This window comes from Cottoperca gobio, chromosome 15 (genome assembly GCF_900634415.1).
Source record: "Cottoperca gobio chromosome 15, fCotGob3.1, whole genome shotgun sequence".
In the NCBI taxonomy this organism is placed as follows: domain Eukaryota; kingdom Metazoa; phylum Chordata; class Actinopteri; order Perciformes; family Bovichtidae; genus Cottoperca; species Cottoperca gobio.
The window spans coordinates 6,413,449-6,434,573 of record NC_041369.1 but is presented as its reverse complement, the minus strand read 5'-3'; the positions used below and the strand labels follow the sequence as shown (position 1 = coordinate 6,434,573).

The 21,125-nt window shown below is 40.7% G+C and overlaps 1 protein-coding gene across 3 annotated transcripts in view; it reads left to right on the top strand.

Moving 5' to 3' along the window:
- The window catches only part of xpo1b (exportin 1 (CRM1 homolog, yeast) b), a 23,990-nt gene extending 2,865 nt beyond the window's left edge, over nt 1-21,125 (top strand). For 2 of the 3 annotated variants that reach the window (XM_029449900.1, XM_029449899.1), the window contains 23 exons: nt 35-136; nt 3,645-3,717; nt 4,864-4,925; nt 6,335-6,379; nt 9,787-9,968; nt 10,642-10,690; nt 10,808-10,927; nt 11,087-11,215; nt 11,294-11,452; nt 11,586-11,783; nt 12,424-12,562; nt 13,012-13,193; nt 13,453-13,609; nt 13,740-13,903; nt 14,011-14,145; nt 14,246-14,429; nt 15,512-15,618; nt 16,061-16,255; nt 17,513-17,681; nt 17,935-18,069; nt 18,190-18,349; nt 18,444-18,540; nt 19,654-19,800. In XM_029449900.1, coding sequence (XP_029305760.1) covers nt 35-136; nt 3,645-3,717; nt 4,864-4,925; nt 6,335-6,379; nt 9,787-9,968; nt 10,642-10,690; nt 10,808-10,927; nt 11,087-11,215; nt 11,294-11,452; nt 11,586-11,783; nt 12,424-12,562; nt 13,012-13,193; nt 13,453-13,609; nt 13,740-13,903; nt 14,011-14,145; nt 14,246-14,429; nt 15,512-15,618; nt 16,061-16,255; nt 17,513-17,681; nt 17,935-18,069; nt 18,190-18,349; nt 18,444-18,540; nt 19,654-19,800 — 3,090 coding nt within the window. Of the gene's footprint in view, nt 1-34; nt 137-3,644; nt 3,718-4,863; nt 4,926-6,334; nt 6,380-9,786; nt 9,969-10,641; nt 10,691-10,807; nt 10,928-11,086; nt 11,216-11,293; nt 11,453-11,585; nt 11,784-12,423; nt 12,563-13,011; nt 13,194-13,452; nt 13,610-13,739; nt 13,904-14,010; nt 14,146-14,245; nt 14,430-15,511; nt 15,619-16,060; nt 16,256-17,512; nt 17,682-17,934; nt 18,070-18,189; nt 18,350-18,443; nt 18,541-19,653 lie in introns of all 3 variants that reach the window. The other variant, XM_029449901.1, reaches the window with a different exon arrangement.

Sequence of the window (21,125 nt, the reverse complement as noted above, 5' to 3'; positions counted from 1 at the left end):
TGCATCTAAAGTGTCATCCATATTTGTATTACAGCAAAGAATGGCACAAGAAGTGTTGACACACTTAAAAGAGCACCCAGATGCCTGGACGAGAGTGGACACCATCCTCGAGTTCTCCCAGAACATGAACACCAAAGTAAGCTAGCTTCAGTCCATAAAAACATTGGTGAAAAGACACTTACTTGTGCTTTGAGGAAGTGTATGCTATTACAAATTTGTAAAATGAAAAACACAGTAAAAAACATTACACTAGGCTACAACTGGTGTCTGACAGCATTCTTTAAATTATATAAAATACGCTATTTGGTGGATCTTTTTATTGGAAGTGGCTTCATGCACTTTGACTGAATATTGTGGGTGCACATGGCCCCAGCAGAAGTGGAATACTATTGGCACCGTGCCCCAGCTCTTGAGCTATGCAGGACCTCTGTCCTTCTCATAAAAGGAATTCTGTTGGATCTGAACCTACCAGATGAACAATTGACTTTGCCCGTCAACTGTCCTGGTGGTAATATAATACAATATGAAATAAGCCTTTTACAATTGTGCCCTGTGTGTCTGAATGGGAATAAGCCCCCTGCTATTTTACCCATCTTCCTAAACCATACCAATCCTATTGGCTATATTTATTTTGGTACCAGTTTGGTCTGTTATTATGGAGTCGGCAGTAATGCTGGCCTCTATTTAACTGCACCCTCTACGAATGCAAAGTTGAAGCATTTTCTTCCTCTCTTGATATTCATCAAAATCAACGTTACATGCATACGTACAAACATACTGTATACGTCTGTATGACTCTCATGCTTTATCGCCCATAAATCTGAGACAAAAATGTAGGGCAAGCCCTAACCATTTTTGTATCTTTGAAAAGGGCTGTAGCTTAACGTCAACGTAGAGTAGAAAAATGGAATCGGCTGCCCCAATCCCGTTACTACTTAGATATATGGGTATATCTGCATGGCCAGGGGTCTGTTGTATGTGCAGGTTGTTACTTGTTGTTTAAGATCTGGTGCATCAGGCAAATGTAGAAAGAGATGAAAAATGCGTCTCCTAAGATAAAGAGCTACGGGCAATATCGTTTAGTTTGAGGTAACTCACGCTTTCAGCACATCATCAAGGTCAACAACACCCCACAGCTCAGGCTCTGATCAGCTATGGCTGAAATGAGCAACCACTATACTGAATAATGTTAAGTCATTAACATCCCTCGCCCCTTTCATCTGTTGTTTGACGTTCTCACATTTGGGTTGTTGTTCTTTACAATATGTCTACAGTGTACATTGTGCCCCTCCTGTGCACGAATACAGCTCATAAAGCAAACTGCCTGTGAATAGTGAGCCCAGCGATTTTCAGACACATTCAGGGATTCTCAATTGTAATAACAAAAAAATTGACTGTTTAAAAAAAATCAAGCCTACTCCTTAAATCTAATATCCATAATGAAAAATTAATGTGTACTGAGTATGAAATAAAGTGCAATGCATTCACGACTTCCTCAAAGTACATGCGTGACATTTGCCTTTTTTCATTTTTGCTTGCCTGTAAGAGTGCTTTTAACACTGACGTTCATTACTAATGTCTAAGTTGATGTATCAACAGTACTGTTTCTAGTTTTAAATTTGTAATTTGCCAAGAAATAGGGGCATTAGAGGAAAAGTGGAAACAAAAGGTAAACACCTCTTGAATTCTGCATTTATCTTGTTTCATTAGTTTAAAAAGTGCGTAATTTCAAAGCACTTTGAACATTTGGCTTTTTTTTAGTAACTACAGTAGTCATAATATTTGAAAAAAAAATGTAATGAATTCAAGCTGTGACTATTTGATATTAATCACAATGTTCCATTATGTTTATGGCTTGTAATAGGAAGAGGAAAAGGGGTGTGTCATCCTGTGCATCATGACACAGCTAGGCTTTGACGGCAGGCCTCCACAAGGTCTACCCTTTTTAAATTCCCTTTGACTGAATTCTGTTCATCCGTTTCTATTGCATCTGTTTCATTGGACAGAGGGAGGGTGCAGGCTGCAGTCAGTAAGCTCCATTGTAGAGAGACGATCTGTTGATGGCTTAATTTCACCTGTAGGGATCATGGCTCTGTTCCCGCCCCACCCTTTTCTCCTTTACAGTGCATCCTCTTCCTCTTCTCCCCTCTGTTCCCCTCAGTTCTCCAGCCAAGACCCTTTAATAATGTGCTTTTGCCAGCTAAAAAGTTGCAAAGCATTTGGCAGCTCACTGCTGATAATTTGTCTCTTCTCTTACCTCTTGTGGTGGTTTGTGCAAAGTGTGGCAGTTAAAGGTGAAACGATATGTGTGCAGCACTCTCAAGTGACGCCTGTCAAAGGTGTTCAGTCAGTGTGCCTGAGAGGAGATTTCACCTTTAAGCATCCATTTTCTGTAGAACATTGTTAATCCTGCTTTAATAACATCCTATACTACATGTCATTTATTATTTTTTTGGAATCATTGTACTCTTGAAATGATGATCCCTACAGTTGAAACAGTCAGTTGAAGTAACGCTAGATCAAAAACTAACTTGTAAATAAAATGTTTTTTTGTTTTTTTTCTTCATGCTTCACTATTAAGCAGAAATTAATACAGGGCATAACCTGTGGTTGGTCTTGCTGTTCCTTAGGACACACCAGTTAAAGGGATCTGATTTAGGCTTGCATTAGACTTGAACCATAATCTATATTTTAGGGTTGGGAAAATTGACTCGCATGGTTTAGGGTTGGGTATCGATGAGATTGTTTTTGGTTTGAATTCTGCTCATCGATTCTTGTTCTTAAGTGCTCATTCAGATTCTTGGCATGCTATCTGAGTCATAAAAGAAACCAAATTGTGAATAAAAAGTCATAAACAACAAGGTATTTTGTGATTTCATTTAGATAGATATTTTTTATTATAATATTACCCCTGTTTTATAGTGGTTAGTTAGTTCTGACTGGAGATGTTGGAGATGCTGCATTCATTGTGGGTGTTCAGACCAAAAACAGTCTTGTGTTTAAAAAGAAATGCAAGAAATTGGTGGGCGCGTGTTGCTTCAGGTACCGCTGAGAAAATAAGCTACAATCCAGGAGGTCTGGTTTGTGTATTTTGTTTTTTGTGGTAATGATCTTTAGAAGCAAGTTATTCATATTTCAAACTAAGCTACAAATAATGTGCTTGTACATATCTTATTGACCTTTGGCAGCAGCTTGACCAGATTACGCCAAAAAAACAATTGTCGATGCCCAACCCTACATAGTGTCTGTAGCCTCGGTAACATCCAACATACACCTTGTTATCTCTTCTACACCATTAGACTCACTCTCGGAGCAATCAGAGCCAAAGCTGGTTAATGGATTGTTGTATTTTCCTGCTGTCTTTTGCTGTCTGGTGTGATGCTGGGAGAAACAGCACGACTTCTGCAGTGTTCCAACTTAATGCTGCTTGTAGAGATAAAAAAAAAAAAACTACAAGTGAATGTTCTGCATACTACAAAATCTGCATGAAAGATGTGGTTCAGTCCAATTCAATTTAGAATGCAAGTTAATACAGGCCGGTCCACTTCATACTGTTTTTGGTTAGTATTAAAAATGATGCAAAGCTTGATGAGTGTTCTCATAATAGCTTCATCCTAATGCTTCTCCCTCCTTGCATGTTACAGTACTATGCTCTTCAGATTCTGGAAACGGTTATCAAAACAAGATGGAAGATTCTTCCCAGGAATCAGTGTGAAGGTAAAAGCTACTTTTTTCTTTTCTTCACAAAATGTTTTAATTCTGTCAACGCCAGTGCCTTTTTAAATGTTGTGACGTGCGGTTGCCAAGTTGAGGAGTGTTCCCCCACTAAGCATGCTGGTTTGCTTTCTGCTTGACTGGCTTGCACTGGTGGCTGCAAGCCAGGTTTGATTCTGCCCTGTAGCAGCTGCTTTAGAGAGGAAACAACCAAAACACCCGAGCACCGATTTTTAAAAAGTTTTGTGAAGAGGCATTTTTAAAGAAGTAGAGGAACTTTAGTTAAAGTTATTAATGTGCTTGCTTACGTTGCTCTATAAGCCCCAATGTATAGCATTTTTTTGTGACCAATTCTACGTCAACATTTCCCTGTTTTCTTAGTTTTCAAAACTAAACATATTGTCCTTTTGTTACCAACTACTGCTAAAGATATTTTTGATTAAGATTCTTTAGGAATCTGAAAACGGAGTGGGATGAAAATTGTTTTAAAACATTTTGGTTGGAGCAAAAAGCGATGATTATGAAATTAATTAAATAATCATGTGCAAATCAGTTGATTCTGCCTCCCTCCATTCTTCTATAATTTTGCTCAAAATCTTATTTTTTTCATTGACCTAAGACTTCCCTACTTTTGACCGTAGATGCCTGAATTTTGTTCAAGTGGCAAACCCAGTGCAGGGCGACCGGCAAGTATGTCTTTTCCCCCTTGTGTCAGAGTATTGCCTTGTTTTCGGCTCCGCTCACTACACCCCAGCACATCATTTTCAGAATACAGATACAGATACTAGTAACAAATGCGAGGGAGCTGAAAACACATTTTTGAAGATGCTCTGCTCACATTGACAAGCTTGACTGCCTATAAAAATACCTGGAGAAATGTAACTTCCACTGAACTGACCAGAACTTTTGCCTTATAGAAGTTCAGTGGCAGTTTGCAGCCCACATCCATGTATTTAAGTATGTAAATGGGGGACCACACTTAGTACAAATGTTCTGGGGTAAGATTGGTCAGCTTCACTAGATATTAGCCTGCAGACTGTGTTCAGTAACATGCTCCAGGCCACTCGTCATGGCAGGATGTGTTCCGATGTACACATTTCATTGGTGCATGCTCACAGTGTTCTTCTGATATCTTTGTGTGTTTGCCAGGTATAAAAAAGTATGTTGTTGGTCTCATTATCAAGACTTCATCAGATGCATCAAATGTGGAGGTGAGTTAAGTTTGAATTCAAATTAAACTGGAATTTCATTTGTTAGGCATCTGTCTGGGTGAATTATTGTAGAACTTAATACTTAATATCATGAAAGTTGTTAAAAATGGCAACAACTGAGCTGTACTGTGTGTATAACTAAAATGATTTTTGATAAAATGTTGGATCTAGATTGCAAAAATGTATGTTTTGGCAAATAAGTGTTACATAACATAGTATGTCTTCATTACAAAGTATTGGATTTAGTGTAGAAGTCACACTTCTCTGCACTGCTGTGGTCTGAAGTTAAAGAGTTTTGTGTTCATGCTGCAACAGAGCAGCCATGAGTGATGTTGGCCCCCGTAGAGCTGTGTTGTCCACACCTAAGATGGGGACTTAAGCTGCTTTGGAAAGTGTTTTCAGCCACTCAAATAACCAGAGGGTTGATTGTTAAAGCAATACTTCACCCACAAAATGCCCATTTGTATATCAGTTACTCACCCGTGTTACCTTGAATTCATGAAGAAAACATTCAAAAGAATCAAAAAACTGAGAAAAGTCGTACTATTTAAAACACAATAACAGCGCTCGCACGGACGGTAGTAGCGCAAGCGTCGGAATGTTTATCAAATATGCAAATGTTTGGGAAGTAGTGAGCATACGACTGGATACATGAGAACATTCTGTGGGTGAAGTATTCCTTTAAGAAGAGTTTAACCTACAAGGACAACAACTTCACACCATCTGGCTCGCTCCTGTACTAAACATACATGCTATGCAACTGGTTTGAATCAACTGCAGTAAAAAAAAACTGTGATTGGGTCTAAAATATTTATCACTGCTTTGTGATTGCGGTCCCTCATTTATAAGCAGCTCACCTGAGAGCATCTCTCACATGAGAAGCAGCAAGTGTAACAACACAGCCGTCTCATCTGATTCAGAAATGACTTTCAAATCCGCCAGTGATTACATCATCTCTGCTGTATGATCATGTCATTGGGAGGAGGAAGCCACGCTGGGTTATGCGTGTATGGAGTTGCAAAGCCTAACTTAAATAATAATTTTAGCATTAATGTAACTGTTACTGAACATTAGCACACAGACTAAACTATTTGTTGAACAGTGTAAATAAATAATTGAAATGTACTTACGTTACTGATACGGCGATCATTTTAGGATACATTAGATCTGTGAAGTCTATTTTCAAATTGAATTAACCGATCCTTTTACAAACACTCCGTAAAGACAAAAACCTAACATTATGGAGCAACTTCAAAATGAAATGTTTAACTTTTAATCATGTTCTTCTCTAGTCATAACATCTTTTAATTGTCTCGCTGTTTGATTTGTGACCTCTAACCCTTTATTTATTTCAAGTTCCAAATTATATATTTAATGCTGTGATTAAATGTTTATTTATATTTTTTCAGAAAGAAAAGGTGTACATTGGGAAGCTGAACATGATCCTTGTTCAGGTAAGCCTTCAATACTAATGTCAAAGAATTGTGTTACAAAATGAACCAGAACCAGATATCAGCTGTTTTGTAGCGCAGATCCTCTGCCTTTAGGCTACAGAATGGCGAAGACATTGTTTTTTATCTTCTTCAAACATCTTTTTGCACATTGTTCTAGCCCAGTTACTAGCAGCATGTGCACAGTGCTTCAGCATGACAGTGTTGCATTTTGTGGGTTTATGTTATGTTTGGAAACTCTGAGGATTGAAGAACAGCAAACATGTAATACAAACAAGATGCCAAAATCACATTGTTAGTTAAAGCACTTCATCTTTGTCAATATTGCTTCAGGAGTAGACTCTGCCTTATTTACTTCTACTTACTCCCATTACGAATCAAGTTAAAAGTTAAAGTGTGTTTATTCATTTTGGTTTTGGTGGGGATGCCTCAGGCCAGTCTTTCTATTGTTTTTTAATTAATCTGTATTATCTATATCAGGTGGTTCTCAACCTTATGTAACGTAACGGTTCAGTGTGTAATCCTGAACCACTTGCTCCAAAGATATAGGGGGCAGTATTTCACCTCTAAACTGGGTCCATAGCATCTCTAATGTTCATATTTTAGTTGTAGTAGTTTGGCATATTTATTGTATTCTAATTTATTCTGTATATTGTGTATTACAATACTCAGAAAACTCTGCTGTCTTATAATCTTCATGTGGAGCTGATCCATCTGGTTACTGGGCACTAACGTTAACCGGGGCTGTAATAATAATAATAGTTAATTGTTTTAATGTTTTAAAACTGGCATATCTTACACATTGAACCTTTAAGGCAAACTTATGATTGTTAAAACAATTCAGAGTACCACCTTCCCACATGATGTAACACAACTAAAGAACGAGAAATAAAAATGGCTGTAATAAAATGTGTCGGCTGTCAGCTGTAATGACCTGTTTACCCATCACTGCCTGCCATCATGAATCCAAATGAAATGTATTCAGGTTCATTTCCTCGCCACACGCTTTGTAGCTTTTACGGGCTCAGTGTTGTCTCGCAACACTTTTATCGTTATAAAAACGTTTTGTGTGACTGCATCAGAGGGAATGTTAGCTAGCTAACAGTGGCTAAACACGTTTGAGTTACCTGATGTATCGTGATTGGCATAATGACTTAAAAACGTAACTGCTAATTGAAGTTATGTGAAGTTTTTTATTCATGTGTATTCTTTAGCATGTTAAGATATTTAAAAAACTGGCTTTGTAAATTACCCCAAAACAAAGTACTTGAATCTAACCATTTGGCAATACCTCCGCGGCCCACTAGATGGTGTCTGAGGCCCACCAGTGGACCGCACCCCACCAGTGGACCGCGCCCCAGTGTATCGTGCTCTGTTAAAACACTTGAATGTTTTGCTAACCCCACAGTGTTGCATGTGTGTGAACTGTGGAGAGGCACAAACAAGTGGCAGCAAACCGTTTCAATGGCAGCAGGGGGGAGTCCTCCGGAGCAGGGAACTCTGTTCTAGCCAGCTACTCGCATCCTACTCATTGCCTATTGAAATCCACTGACGAGTACACTATACAAGAACATATTATCTGTGGTCCTACTGGAGAGGGAAATTAGTTCGTATTAAGCAAAATGCAGCATTATGGCTCACTGGCTGCTGCTGGAAATCCCTGAGTCATGGTGGTGGGCTGGTTTCTCTCAGGCTTACTCGTCACAGTTACTGAGTGTTGAGGCAGGAGGATTCAAATGTAGGTGAGGTAGATGACTTTATATAATGAATTATAGAAAACAAATGAAGTCCTCTGTCTTAGGAGACTGGAGGTAAACTAAAAGCTCTAAAGCAGTGATTTATTGTTAATGTCATTGCTTGGTGTTGCTTATGGATTAATGGCTTCTCTGCAGCTATTGTGAGCAATCCAGTGATTAACGGGTGTAAATGTGGCCTTTTCGCCACATACACTGCCTCTAAATGTTGGATTGTTTAGCACATCTGTACGTTAGCACGGCACTATACAATTATATATAAACAAAAAGAGATGGCTGTGCTGACTGTTTATAAATAGAATTTTTGGGTAACATGTGTTTGGACATCTTACTGCTGCCTCAATGCTCCTCTCATCTTTTGCAGTGATACTTTTTAACCTGAAGATGTCACTCTTAATTAGTCTATCTGACTAAAACTTTCCAGGTCAGCTAAGCTAACATTTGCATATTAAGTCTCCTTGAATGTCTCTGGCAAGACTGCGGGTGTATATTAATGGTCGCTGTGGCCTCATGATTGGAAAGAGGATCCTCTTGAAGACTGAAAGCTGCAGGAGAAGCAGCCGTGTGTTTTGCATGGAAACATTATGATAAAAGAGCTCTGGTCCTCATTGATGAGGTTATAAGCAATGACAGATAATTAGAGTAAAACACATTATATTACAAGTGTCAAAGATGATTGTACTTTACTCTAGGAAAATGCTGTTCTGCAGAAATGAGCTGTTCACGGCTGTGTGTTGTCTGATCAACAAATTAGTGTGTACTACTTCAGGTCATGTCTCGAGTCTGACCAATTAGACCACGGTGATTGATTTGTTCCAGCTGATTAAGACAAATTCGATAAGATAACTTCACATTTTTGTATTTTAAAAGGAAGTTTCTGGCCTGCAGTTTATGCACACCTGATGGTAAGAAAGGCTAAGCTGTAGTGAGCAAAGGTGGATGATATTAATCAAATCTGACTGACATCACTATTAACACAACAAGAACAAAGAAGAGTTCTGATTCAAATGTTCATTCATCTTTTCCTGTAAAGGACATCAAAAAACTTGTTTGGCAAGTTCCAGTCATGTTGACGTCCTCTGAAACATGTTTGTCTCTCCAGTCGGCGTGCTCTTCTTCTGATCAGCTGATCATTTATTGCCTATAATTTTATTATCGGAATAATACTTCCCCCAATTTTGCTCCTGAATGTAGAACAACAACACCACCTCCTTGTGTGTCATGTATATATATATATGTGTATATGTATATTCACATGAGGGAGGCAGACATTGGCTCACTGGCTACATGAGTGACTTTGCATTAATGCCAGTGAGGATGAGTCACTGCCTGCGTCAGCTGAGCTTGGCCTTCAGGGACTGTAGAGCTCCAGATTCCTCACTTGTCCTCAGGAGGCTGTGTTTAAAATGTTTTTGTATGTATCTAGTAGTGAGGGGTTTGCTTATTTCATGTGATTTCATTCACGCACATTTACATAGTTACTGTTTTTACTGCAGTACGATCATCGGATGAAGCAGAAACGGGGTCACATGCCTGACTTGACATCATCCCCTTAATTCTTCATTTTCAGATCACATGTTCGTCTCAGTGGAAAATGTCACCGTTGAACCATGTAACTCCAACATATACCGTATGCGTGTTCCTCTGTGTCTGTAGATCCTGAAGCAGGAGTGGCCCAAACACTGGCCCACCTTCATCAGTGACATTGTTGGGGCAAGTCGTACCAGCGAGAGCCTTTGTCAGAACAACATGGTCATTCTCAAGCTGCTCAGCGAGGAGGTCTTTGATTTCTCCAGCGGCCAGATGACCCAGGTCAAGGCCAAGCACCTAAAAGACAGGTCAGCACGCTGCGTCTTCACAACCTCACAGAAGCACAATCATGTTCATTTGTTTTGATGGCTGTGGGGTCTTTGTATCTGATTGCACCACCATAATATCATAATTAACCTACAAGCCTACAGTCTGAGTGTTTTTAAAGTAAAAAAATATAAGTTTTGTGTGGTCATTATTAATCATCCAGTCCACTCGATTTCGGCACTTTCGGAAACATCATAAACTAGAAGGACATGCGGAGCGCGCCGGCCGCAGAAGTTTAGGATTTGTTGGTGTTTTATTGCACCTTATCTGAAATAATGACCACCCCCACTAACATCAGAAAACATTAATACACTTAAGGGAGAAATACTGGCCGTCAGGGAAGATATCAGAAGCCCTATTTCACACAGAAAATGTTAACATTAATGATTAATACCATCTATTACTGAGCACATTGACCACAAGAAGGGCCTCAGGGTCTGTCAGATTTAGCTCAGCAGATGACAAAATCCCAATCCCGATCCTATAAATCCCATCGTAGCCGGGCCTTCGTTTTACATTAGCCATCAAAGGGAAATGAATTTAAGCGAGAGATTGTATCTATCTCCCTAAATGCAGGCAGATCTCTAAAATGTCAATGTTAAAATGTGTTGGATGCATAAAGTATGCTCTATAATGTTTCTTCTTTTCTTTCAGCATGTGCAATGAATTCTCGCAGATATTCCAGCTTTGCCAGTTTGTCATGGTATGCAAATCTTCATCTCTTGCTTTTTTATTTATTATTGGTGTACAATCATTTATCATCGGTTACACACAAGCGTTCGTCCTTCAGCTGTTTGTCGTCTCATTGGTTGCACCTTAGGAAAATTCCCAGAATGCCCCCCTGGTCCACGCCACTCTGGAGACCCTCCTACGTTTTCTCAACTGGATTCCTCTCGGGTACATCTTTGAAACCAAACTGATCAGCACGTTGGTGTATAAGGTAACTTGCCAGAATGAATTGTTTGCAAAACAAAACCATGGATTTGATAGCAGTTATGAGACAAACGAGCTTAAAAATACTACAAATAATTGCAAGTTGCACACACAGATTGATAACCAGAATAGCCTTCAACTAACTATCTGTTTGAACTGCTTTCAGTTCTTGAATGTGCCCATGTTTCGCAATGTGACACTGAAGTGCCTCACAGAGATCGCCGGTGTGAGCGTCAGCCAGTATGAGGAGCAGTTTGTCACACTCTTCACCCTGACCATGTGTCAACTCAAACAGGTGCGTCGGGCTCAGATAAACCAATGCTCAGATTATCATTTCTTGTTGTAAACAAACTAAATTAAGATTTCGATCTAGATGCTGCCTCTGAACACCAACATTCGACTGGCCTACGCCAACGGGAAAGACGACGAGCAGAACTTCATCCAGAACCTCAGTCTGTTCCTCTGTACTTTCCTTAAAGAGCACGGGCAGCTCATTGAGAAGCGGCTCAACCTTAGAGAAACATTAATGGAGGTAAGTTTACTGGTATAACGGCTTGTCTAGGCCGCTGCACAGGAGCAAACGGGAGAAAAATATTCCAGAACAAACAAATATGTCTCATGTAGATCACTGTAACCATTGTTTAATTGTTAACATGCCCCCCCAGGCCCTCCACTACATGCTGCTGGTGTCAGAGGTGGAAGAGACTGAGATCTTCAAAATTTGTCTAGAGTATTGGAACCACTTGGCTGCTGAGCTCTACAGAGAGAGTCCCTTCTCTACGTCCACGTCCCCCCTGCTCTCTGGCAACCAGCACTTTGACGTGCCACCACGCCGGCAGCTCTATCTGCCTGTGCTCTCCAAGGTACCGCACAGCCCATTACAGCCCATTACAGTCTATTCAGCTGCTTTATGGGAGAATTAACTCGCCTGTAGCCTTCATCGGTATTGTCCCTTTGTCCACTTGAGACATTAACGCATTACGCATAATTACTACACTTAATAAATGAATGCATTATTAGGATGTCCATAACATGGCCATTAACTGACAAACATATTTTGAATTGCACTGCTGTAGTTGAATCTGTGAAAGCAACTTTTCTTTTAAGAAACATTTCTTGCAAGAAGGAGCTGGCACAGCACTGAAGTGTTTGGAGGTGCAGAAGTGTTTTAGTGGAGTCTGAGCTCGCACTCATACTAGAATCAGTTGGCGCTGGTCAAGCAACAGGCGGCTGCTAAACTGCTGGCAAAAGAATTTCTAGTTACAACATTATTAAACAGACATTTTATTTGTCTTTGGTGATAATAGTTTACATTACATAACATAGTGTGTGCTGTGTGTGCATAACCATATGACAAGCATGTCCTTTAACATTCATGCCCGCTGATGGATATATATATATATATATATATATACATACAAATCTTTGTGTGTGCAAGTGTCACCGCAGTGAGGCTGTTCTTCGAATTGTGTACGTGCTGACCGGCGTTATCTCTTGTGACAGGTGCGTCTGCTGATGGTAAGTCGGATGGCCAAGCCGGAGGAGGTATTGGTGGTGGAGAACGACCAGGGAGAGGTGGTCAGAGAGTTCATGAAGGACACCGATTCCATCAACCTCTACAAGAACATGAGGGAAACCCTTGGTATGACGTGCAGTGTTTAATTCATCATAACCACAGAGGGATGTGATTTCTGTATTTCTCCTAATTTACGTCCATTCCAGTAACTTTGGCATTGATTGTGCAGCTTCCTGCAAACCCACTGATCACATACATCCTCACAAAAGGATTCTTTGTTCGTTTTACTTAGTGATGCCATAATATTTAGTGGTTAGCACTGCCGGCTGGCTGGAGTTTACATGTTCTCCCTGTGTTTCTAGTATCATTAAACAGTGCAACACTAGATGGATACATTGATCAGTGTCACTCACCACACTGGCAAAACGTTTCACTGTCTCTGTTCACACACTTTTTTTTCAGGTTCAAATGTTGCCCCTGTTAGCAGCTGCACAGAGAGGTGAATGTGTCTTAAGTCTACAATACATTGTACACAGTGATAAAACAAATCTACTTTGTTCTCTGACATACTACAGTGTACCTGACTCACCTGGACTATGCAGACACAGAACGCATAATGACAGAGAAGCTTCACAACCAGGTGAACGGCACCGAATGGTCCTGGAAGAACCTCAACACGTTGTGCTGGGCCATTGGCTCCATCAGTGGGGCTATGCACGAGGAGGACGAGAAGAGGTTCCTGGTCACTGTCATCAAGGTATAATAGGAAAAGCTTGAAACCGCTCAAGATCTACCAAAACCTTTACATTGTGTTCAGAAAGTCTTAGGTTATAAATACTGTAAAAGTATTTGTTAATTACTTAATTCAAAAAATGCTCAAATATTACAATTCAAATCATAAGTAAACAGTGCAGTTGATCTTTCCCTTTCTGGTCAGGCCATGTGTTCTTTGATACCACTTTGATGCATATAGCACTAAACACTGACACCACTGCTGTGTCTTCTGTTTGTCTCAGGATCTACTGGGTCTGTGCGAGCAGAAGAGAGGAAAGGACAACAAGGCCATCATAGCCTCCAACATCATGTACATTGTTGGCCAGTATCCACGCTTTCTCAGAGCCCACTGGAAGTTCCTCAAAACCGTGGTCAACAAACTCTTTGAGTTCATGCATGGTGAGAGATGGTTTGATTTGCAAAGTGTAATGCATTGGTTTAAAAATGTTGGATCTAGAAACATCATATTTTGAAATTCGGTCAATTTTAATGCAACTTACTATCACCCTCCATGCGCCTTCCTCATCAGAGACCCATGACGGCGTCCAAGACATGGCCTGTGACACATTCATCAAGATCGCCCAGAAGTGCCGGCGCCACTTTATCCAGGTGCAGGTGGGAGAGGTGATGCCCTTCATCGACGAGATCCTCAACAACATCAACACCATCATCTGTGACCTTCAACCTCAGCAGGTCAGCAAATGCATGCTAGATTTATTACCACAGTTCTGCTCGGAAAACATTTCTCTTTTTTGCCTTATTAAGTTTGCATGCTGACAAGTGTTCCTGTTTGTGTCCAGGTGCACACGTTCTATGAGGCGGTAGGTTATATGATTGGGGCCCAGACGGATCAGGCAGTTCAAGAGCACTTGATAGAAAAATACATGTTGCTTCCCAATCAAGTGTGGGACAGCATCATCCAACAGGCTACCAAGGTAAGACACCAGTCACTATCCCAAACTGAGAAGGTTTAGTTCTATTAGTCTATGTTAATGGTGTTAATCTGTACTCCTGTTGCTCATCTCTGCCCCTCAGAACGTGGACATCTTGAAGGACCCAGAGACTGTGAAACAGCTGGGCAGCATCCTGAAGACCAACGTCCGAGCCTGTAAGGCTGTGGGACACCCCTTTGTCATCCAGCTGGGACGGATTTACCTTGACATGCTCAATGTCTACAAGTGCCTCAGCGAGAACATATCTGCTGCCATTCAGACAAATGGTAAGGGAGGTGTATGTTTGTGATCATGCAGTTGGCTAACAACATGCCTGTGGATTCATCTCATTGTTGTTCACACCACAATGTCACATCATCTACGGATTATTTTCTAGATTAATCGTCCAGCCCATGTCTTTAAATGTGTAGTTTTGTCAGTCCAAAACCCGAAGATATTACAAACAGAAAAGCAGGAAATCTCCATTTTAGCGAGCGTGAAAACAACATTTCTTTTTGCCATTTTTGCGTAGAAAATTTCTTGAACAAAAAATAGTTGCCAAATTTCTTTCTGTCGATCGACTTATCATTGGAGCTCCATCGTTAAAGTGACACGACAGTCACATGGCAGTGGTTAAACACTGCTGCTGTTGTGCCTTTGTGGACGACTTGTTTTGGTTTTAAAGCCTGTGTACAGATCTGTACACTGCATAGTGTGTCCCTTCATTGTTGTTTAGGCATGCAGTCCTTTGTGTTAATGCAGTGTGTTGCAAGGTTTGAAAAATACCCAAATGCTTTCAATACCATGGAAATTAAATCTACATTCACTGACACAAACTATCATTTTTTGCTTTTCTTGGTTGGTGCTACAGTTGCAATATTATTATGGCCTTTACTTATGTGTTTGTCATGCAGTAGCATTTTAGTTAATTGTCATTCAGTGGTGGCATTTTGTTTGTAGGCCAGTAATACTGTGGCCTTTTATTTTTTTCCTTTCTTGCTTGCGTCTGTTTTGGTGACTCATCTCTGAGTCTTTCTGTGCTTGAATGTGAGTTGAAGAGTATGAGGGCCGTCAGTAATGATCAAATGTCAAGGACTTCTGCACTTGCATTGGCTGCGGATACGTGCAGGAGGAACAAAGCTTGACTGATCGATCCTAATCTAGAATAAGACGCAGAGTATCAGATTGACAGCGATACAATGCAGAGATGCACCTGATTACCTGTAGTGTGGCCCAATAAGGATAAAATCTTCTATTAAGTTTTATGTATAGTCATATGTAAAGTAACACAATGTCTATTTTTCTTAAACAGCGTCGGAACCATGTAACCGCAGTACATTTAAACATGTGTGTCCTCTTTGTGTTGCAGGTGAGATGGTGACGAAACAGCCCTTGATCCGGAGTATGAGAACAGTGAAACGGGAGACTCTGAAACTGATCTCAGGCTGGGTCAGCCGATCAAACGACCCACAGATGGTGAGAAATGACTCAGAAATGTGGAGGCACATCACCTAATATTTCTGAAGCAGTCTTGAGGAACAATAGCTCTAAATGGTATTTCACAACGTGTAACAAAGTTAATGTGGACTTGAGCAAACAGCAGCTTTATTTTTACTCTTGTGTCCTCCGGAGATACTACACTCTGTGGCAATCAATGAAACGGTTGACAGTAGAGAAGAAGTAGAACTAATCCAGTTGGTATTTTTAGATCAAACACAAAGATTTAATTTCCTTGTGGCAGACTTTGTGCCCTCAGCTGTGTTGTTCTCCACATAACGATGAATATTCATCGTGTGCAACAATGACAGCTGCACCTTTTGTAATGTACCTGTCAAAAGTGAGCCTTTAAGAAGTCTTAAATGTCTTTAAGTGCTCGCTCCTGTGTTTCCTTCTGCTCATCCCTCCTGTTGTTTTCCAGGTTGGGGAGAACTTTGTTCCTCCGCTGCTGGACGCCGTCCTCATCGACTATCAACGCAATGTCCCCGCTGCCCGCGAGCCCGAGGTCCTCAGCACCATGGCAACCATCGTCAACAAGCTGGGGGGGCACATCACCAGTGAGATACCCCAGATCTTTGATGCCGTCTTCGAGTGCACCCTGAACATGATCAACAAGGTGAGGCCGGTGACCACAGCTTGTGATCTGATGGTTGCTCATCATTCATCTTTGGATTACTGTCGAAGCTGTGGGTATTGCTACAGACGGTGATCTTTGTACTTTTGTTTCTGGTAATCTGCTTGGGTGAAAATCTAAACACAACCAGTACAGTATGTGACTAAAGAACCTTAGTCATCGAGGAAACAAACATTTGAATTGGAAGGTTTCATTTGTGCTTAGATAAGTAATCATATCATGTGGCCTTCACAGCAGTCTGTTAATCAGAGCGCTGTATTGGACCGATGTTCGTGCACTCTGACATGATGGGCCAGGTCAGTAGAAAACCAAGATAAAATATATTTGAGATTTTTTAAAAAGAGTGGGTTAACAAGAGTGCTATTATTCACATATCTTGTAAAATACATTCCAGTTCCCCAGTGTTTTATATATAGTTTATGCCCAAATATATCATAGTCTCAAAGTGAAGAGCAGTTTCTCCATACAGTTGAGTTCCTTCTCATGTGCAGTCCAGTCATTCTTGGCTTTGAAGTTCAAGAAAACCTGATCAGAGGATCTGTGATATTTGTGTGAAACTTGTATGAGCTGCCTATGAAAAATAAGTTGCCGGTGCAAAAATCATTCAACTCAACCGGAGCCTGCAGAACGCTTCGCAGAAAAAAACATAACCCTTTCAGTTAATCCACTATGGGACCTATTGCGTGCATCTAAAATATGTATCACATTTATACCGAGTAGGGCCGCACAATTAATGGAATACTATACGCAATCTCGATTTTGACTTTCCACAATTAAATGAACATGATCGACTGAGATATTGACGTTCACAATGCGTGCTCCGCTCTTAGAAAACTGCATGTAAAATCAAGCGCATCCTAAACTAACAGGCAGCCACCAGGGGGCGTTTGAGATGTTTTGGTTTCAATTTTGGAAGTTGTCATGTCGCTATGTGCGCACCTTGGAGCAGCAGCCTGAGGAAAAATGTTCCCGAATGTTGCGGCTGCAGTCCAGGGTAGAAGAGTAATAGAGAGCAGACGGGTAAAATGAGAATGTATTGAATTCAGATGAAAAAGAAAACTATTCTAAGTCTTGCATTGATGCACAGACGTGTACATCAGCAGGATGTAGCCGTGCTTTGTTTATTTAAATGTGAAAGGGCAATTCAAATATTTTGTCCTTTTTTAAAATCAATCATTTCTTGAGTGATTATTGTAGGATTTTAACAACTTAGTTTTTTGTATTGTGTTTTTCTGCTAGAACTTTGAGGAGTTTCCAGAGCACAGGACTCACTTCTTCTACTTACTCCAAGCGGTAAACTCTCACTGCTTCCCTGCATTCCTCGCCATCCCCCCTGCCCAGTTCAAACTGGTGCTGGACTCCATCATATGGGCCTTTAAACACACCATGAGGAACGTGGCTGATACTGGTAAGGCTGCTGACCCGCATTTCTTATTGTTCATATTGAGCAACAATGCCTCGAGCATGAATACTAAATGATGTAAAACAATCTGGGTGCTGCGTCTTATCATGTCTGAGCGATGTTCACAAGCACTCGCTGATATTTACCTGTGTAGTCATGCTTCTGGCCCTTCAATAAGATACAGTAAAAATGTTCCTTTTGTGAGGAGGTTTGAAGTGTGGAGGAACCTGAAGTTTCACTTGTGTTTGTGCTCATCCAGGTCTGCAGATTCTGTACACGCTGCTGCAGAACGTGGCCCAGGAGGAAGCGGCTGCTCAGAGCTTCTACCAGACGTATTTCTGTGACATCCTGCAACACATCTTCTCCGTGGTCACCGACACATCACATACTGCTGGTGAGTTTACCCACATGAGCTGTGGGTACACCCCAACGCTCGGATATGAACATCTTTTTCAAGATGAATAATTGAAGTTCCTTTTAGTAAAAAGGGTGTGTGTTGGTGTGTGTCCTGCAGGCCTGACGATGCATGCGTCCATCCTGGCCTACATGTTCAACCTGGTGGAGGAGGGGAAGATCACTACAGTGCTGAACCCCACCAGTGCCACCAACAACCAGGGCTTCATCCAGGAGTACGTGGCCAACCTGCTCAAGACTGCCTTCCCCCACCTACAAGAGTGAGCATCAACACACATGAACTCACACACCATCTCTGTTGTAGTCGAATGCACATCGTATATTAACATCACTGTGTGTCTTTGCTTGTGTTAGTGCGCAGGTGAAGGTGTTTGTGACCGGGCTGTTCAGCTTAAACCAGGATATTCCTGCCTTCAAGGAGCACCTTAGGGACTTCCTTGTCCAGATAAAGGTGAGTTTGTCAAAGTGTACAAGTTGTGTACAATGCTCTATGTATATGTCTCTTGGCATCAGCTGCTGCCTGGAGCCCCTTTCTCTTTTTTCCTTCATGGGGAAAGGTTACGATCGGCATTCATTCCCCTTCCAGCTCCGATCTGCAGTGACGGAAACATAACACCCGGGTGTACACCCTAATTTATATGTGACGCTTGTTGAAGAGAATATATAGTAAATAAAATCAACAAGGATTTGTACAATTATTATAATTTATTAACATGCAAAACATACAACTAATATGCTTTCCTCAAAGTCACCAGACTCCATCGACAAACAGTAATTTTATCTCGCTGATCATCGTAAAACACACTTCATTCAAACTCCACAGAAACAAAATAAAACTTCTCATGTTTAAAAACCTGCATATACGCACTCATTTGAGTGGAAACGTGGTAAAGATATCATGATAATTAATTGGAATAGAGCAACTAGATCTTTTTAATGCATTTGCGCCGGCGTCAGCCGTAGACAGAGGTATTATGTTTTCGTGTTGTCCGTCCGTACCATCGTCGTGAACGCAATATCTCAGAAACACTTGGGGGAACTTCTTCTTTTTTTGGCACAAACATCCACTTGGATCCACTCAAGAATGAACTGATTTAACGTTTGGTAGTCAAAGGTCACACTACGTGTTATTTTAATGTAATATATATATTTATTTTCCAGACATTATTTTCCAAATCTTGAAATTACAGATAAAACTGATCTTTTGAGGTGTAGTTAGCATCAGGGCTGAAATAATTAGTTTGTTAATCAATTTATGAGATCAACAAACCTAATTATTGTCAACAATTTTAATAATCAGCAAACATGCTAAACATTTAATGTTTGCTGCTCTCTGGTTCATGTCATTACATTGTGTTTTGGACAGTTTTAAGTCACCCTGGACTCTGGGGAGTTTACTGTTCTGACATTTCTTTAGACTAAAAGAGACTTATCAGTTAATTGTAAATAATTAGTTGCAGCCCCAGTCAGGATCCTGCACTATGATGAGTGGATATAGATATTGGTGTAATCTTTCTTTTAAAGAGCTAACTGCACTGTCTCCTTGTTTCTGCTGCTGCTCCAGGAGTTTGCAGGCGAGGACACCTCGGACCTGTTCCTGGAGGAGAGGGAGGCGTCACTTCGTCAGGCCCAGGAAGAGAAACACAAGATCCAGATGTCCGTCCCGGGCATCCTCAACCCTCACGAGATCCCTGAGGAGATGTGCGACTGAGCAGCAGCCCCCCCAAACTGTACAGTACTCCAAACAACAAACAAACAAACAAACAAATAAACCCTAACCACAGCAAACCCAACAAAACCCAAGAGAGGCACTTGAGTGTGGCGGGAGGACGCTCACCCTCTGCAGAGCGGGCCGTCCCATTGGATGTTTGTTGACCAAAACAATGCCAACAATATGTAAATGATTACCGCGTCACCCTGTGGCCCTTTTTACATAATCTGCGTTTTCTATGGAGACTTTTTGTGTAATATCTTTCCAGAACTGTTAATCTACGCTTATGCTTTGTTGGTCTCTGGCCCATCCCAAGACCTGCATGATGAGGTTGTAACGACTAGACACCTTAACCATTTTGTTTTTGTTCTGTTCCCTCCATCTCCCATGTTCTCTTTTTTTCCCCTACTTCCCTTTTCCCATATATTTGTTTATATATAAATATATTATATTTACTGTCCGAGCAGGGTTTTTTGTTAAAAACGGTGTATGTGTCAAGTCGGCATAGAGGCTTCTAGACCTGTGGTGTGACGGACAGGAAGTGGTTTTTTTAAGCGGTGCACGCACCACCTGTTTGATGCCCCACAGCATTGTGGGAGAATGTGAATCTAACGGATTATGAATGAAGGCTGAGAGATGCTGTTTCATGTATCAGCATCTGTTGCTCTCCAGTTATGCTTCACCTAGAAAAAAAAAGTGTATGGCTGCCGCCGGCAGGAGGTTTTTTTAGGGAAAGCAAAACAGAATATGTGCATATCATCCCAATTGTATAGCATCTTTAATACCATGGGAACATTTTTTTTCCTTTTTGTTTCTTTTTGTTGTGGGTGTGTGCGCGTGTGTGCTGTCGCCTAGTCGACATCAGCGTTTTGTTTTCCTCTAAGAGGATTGTTGCTCCTTGTGAGCCTTCATTATTGGGATGTTTTAAGGAAGTGGCGGAGGTATTTATGGGTTCTTAGTTGGTTGCATCTTTATAACAACTCCTGTTTAACTCAGATGGCTTTTGAGATTTTGAATTGTACTAATTTAGATTGTTTACCATGCAGTAGTGCTTCAAGACACTACCTTTAGAGCAAAATGAAAAATAAACTGGGTTTACATTTAATTTTGTATTTTTGCATTTTTCAGTTGTACCTGTTTTAAGTTTTGTCCGAAATTAACAAAAGGCTTTTTGTCCAGATGGCAAATGAATTGCCAATGAGTTTAATTAGGAAAAGAATGTATAAATCCAAATAAGTACCCAATCTCTAATGGCAAATTTCCCTTCTCAAGGTGTTACATTTGTTGTGAACTTTTTGAACTGATTAAAGTTGAGAATTTTATAA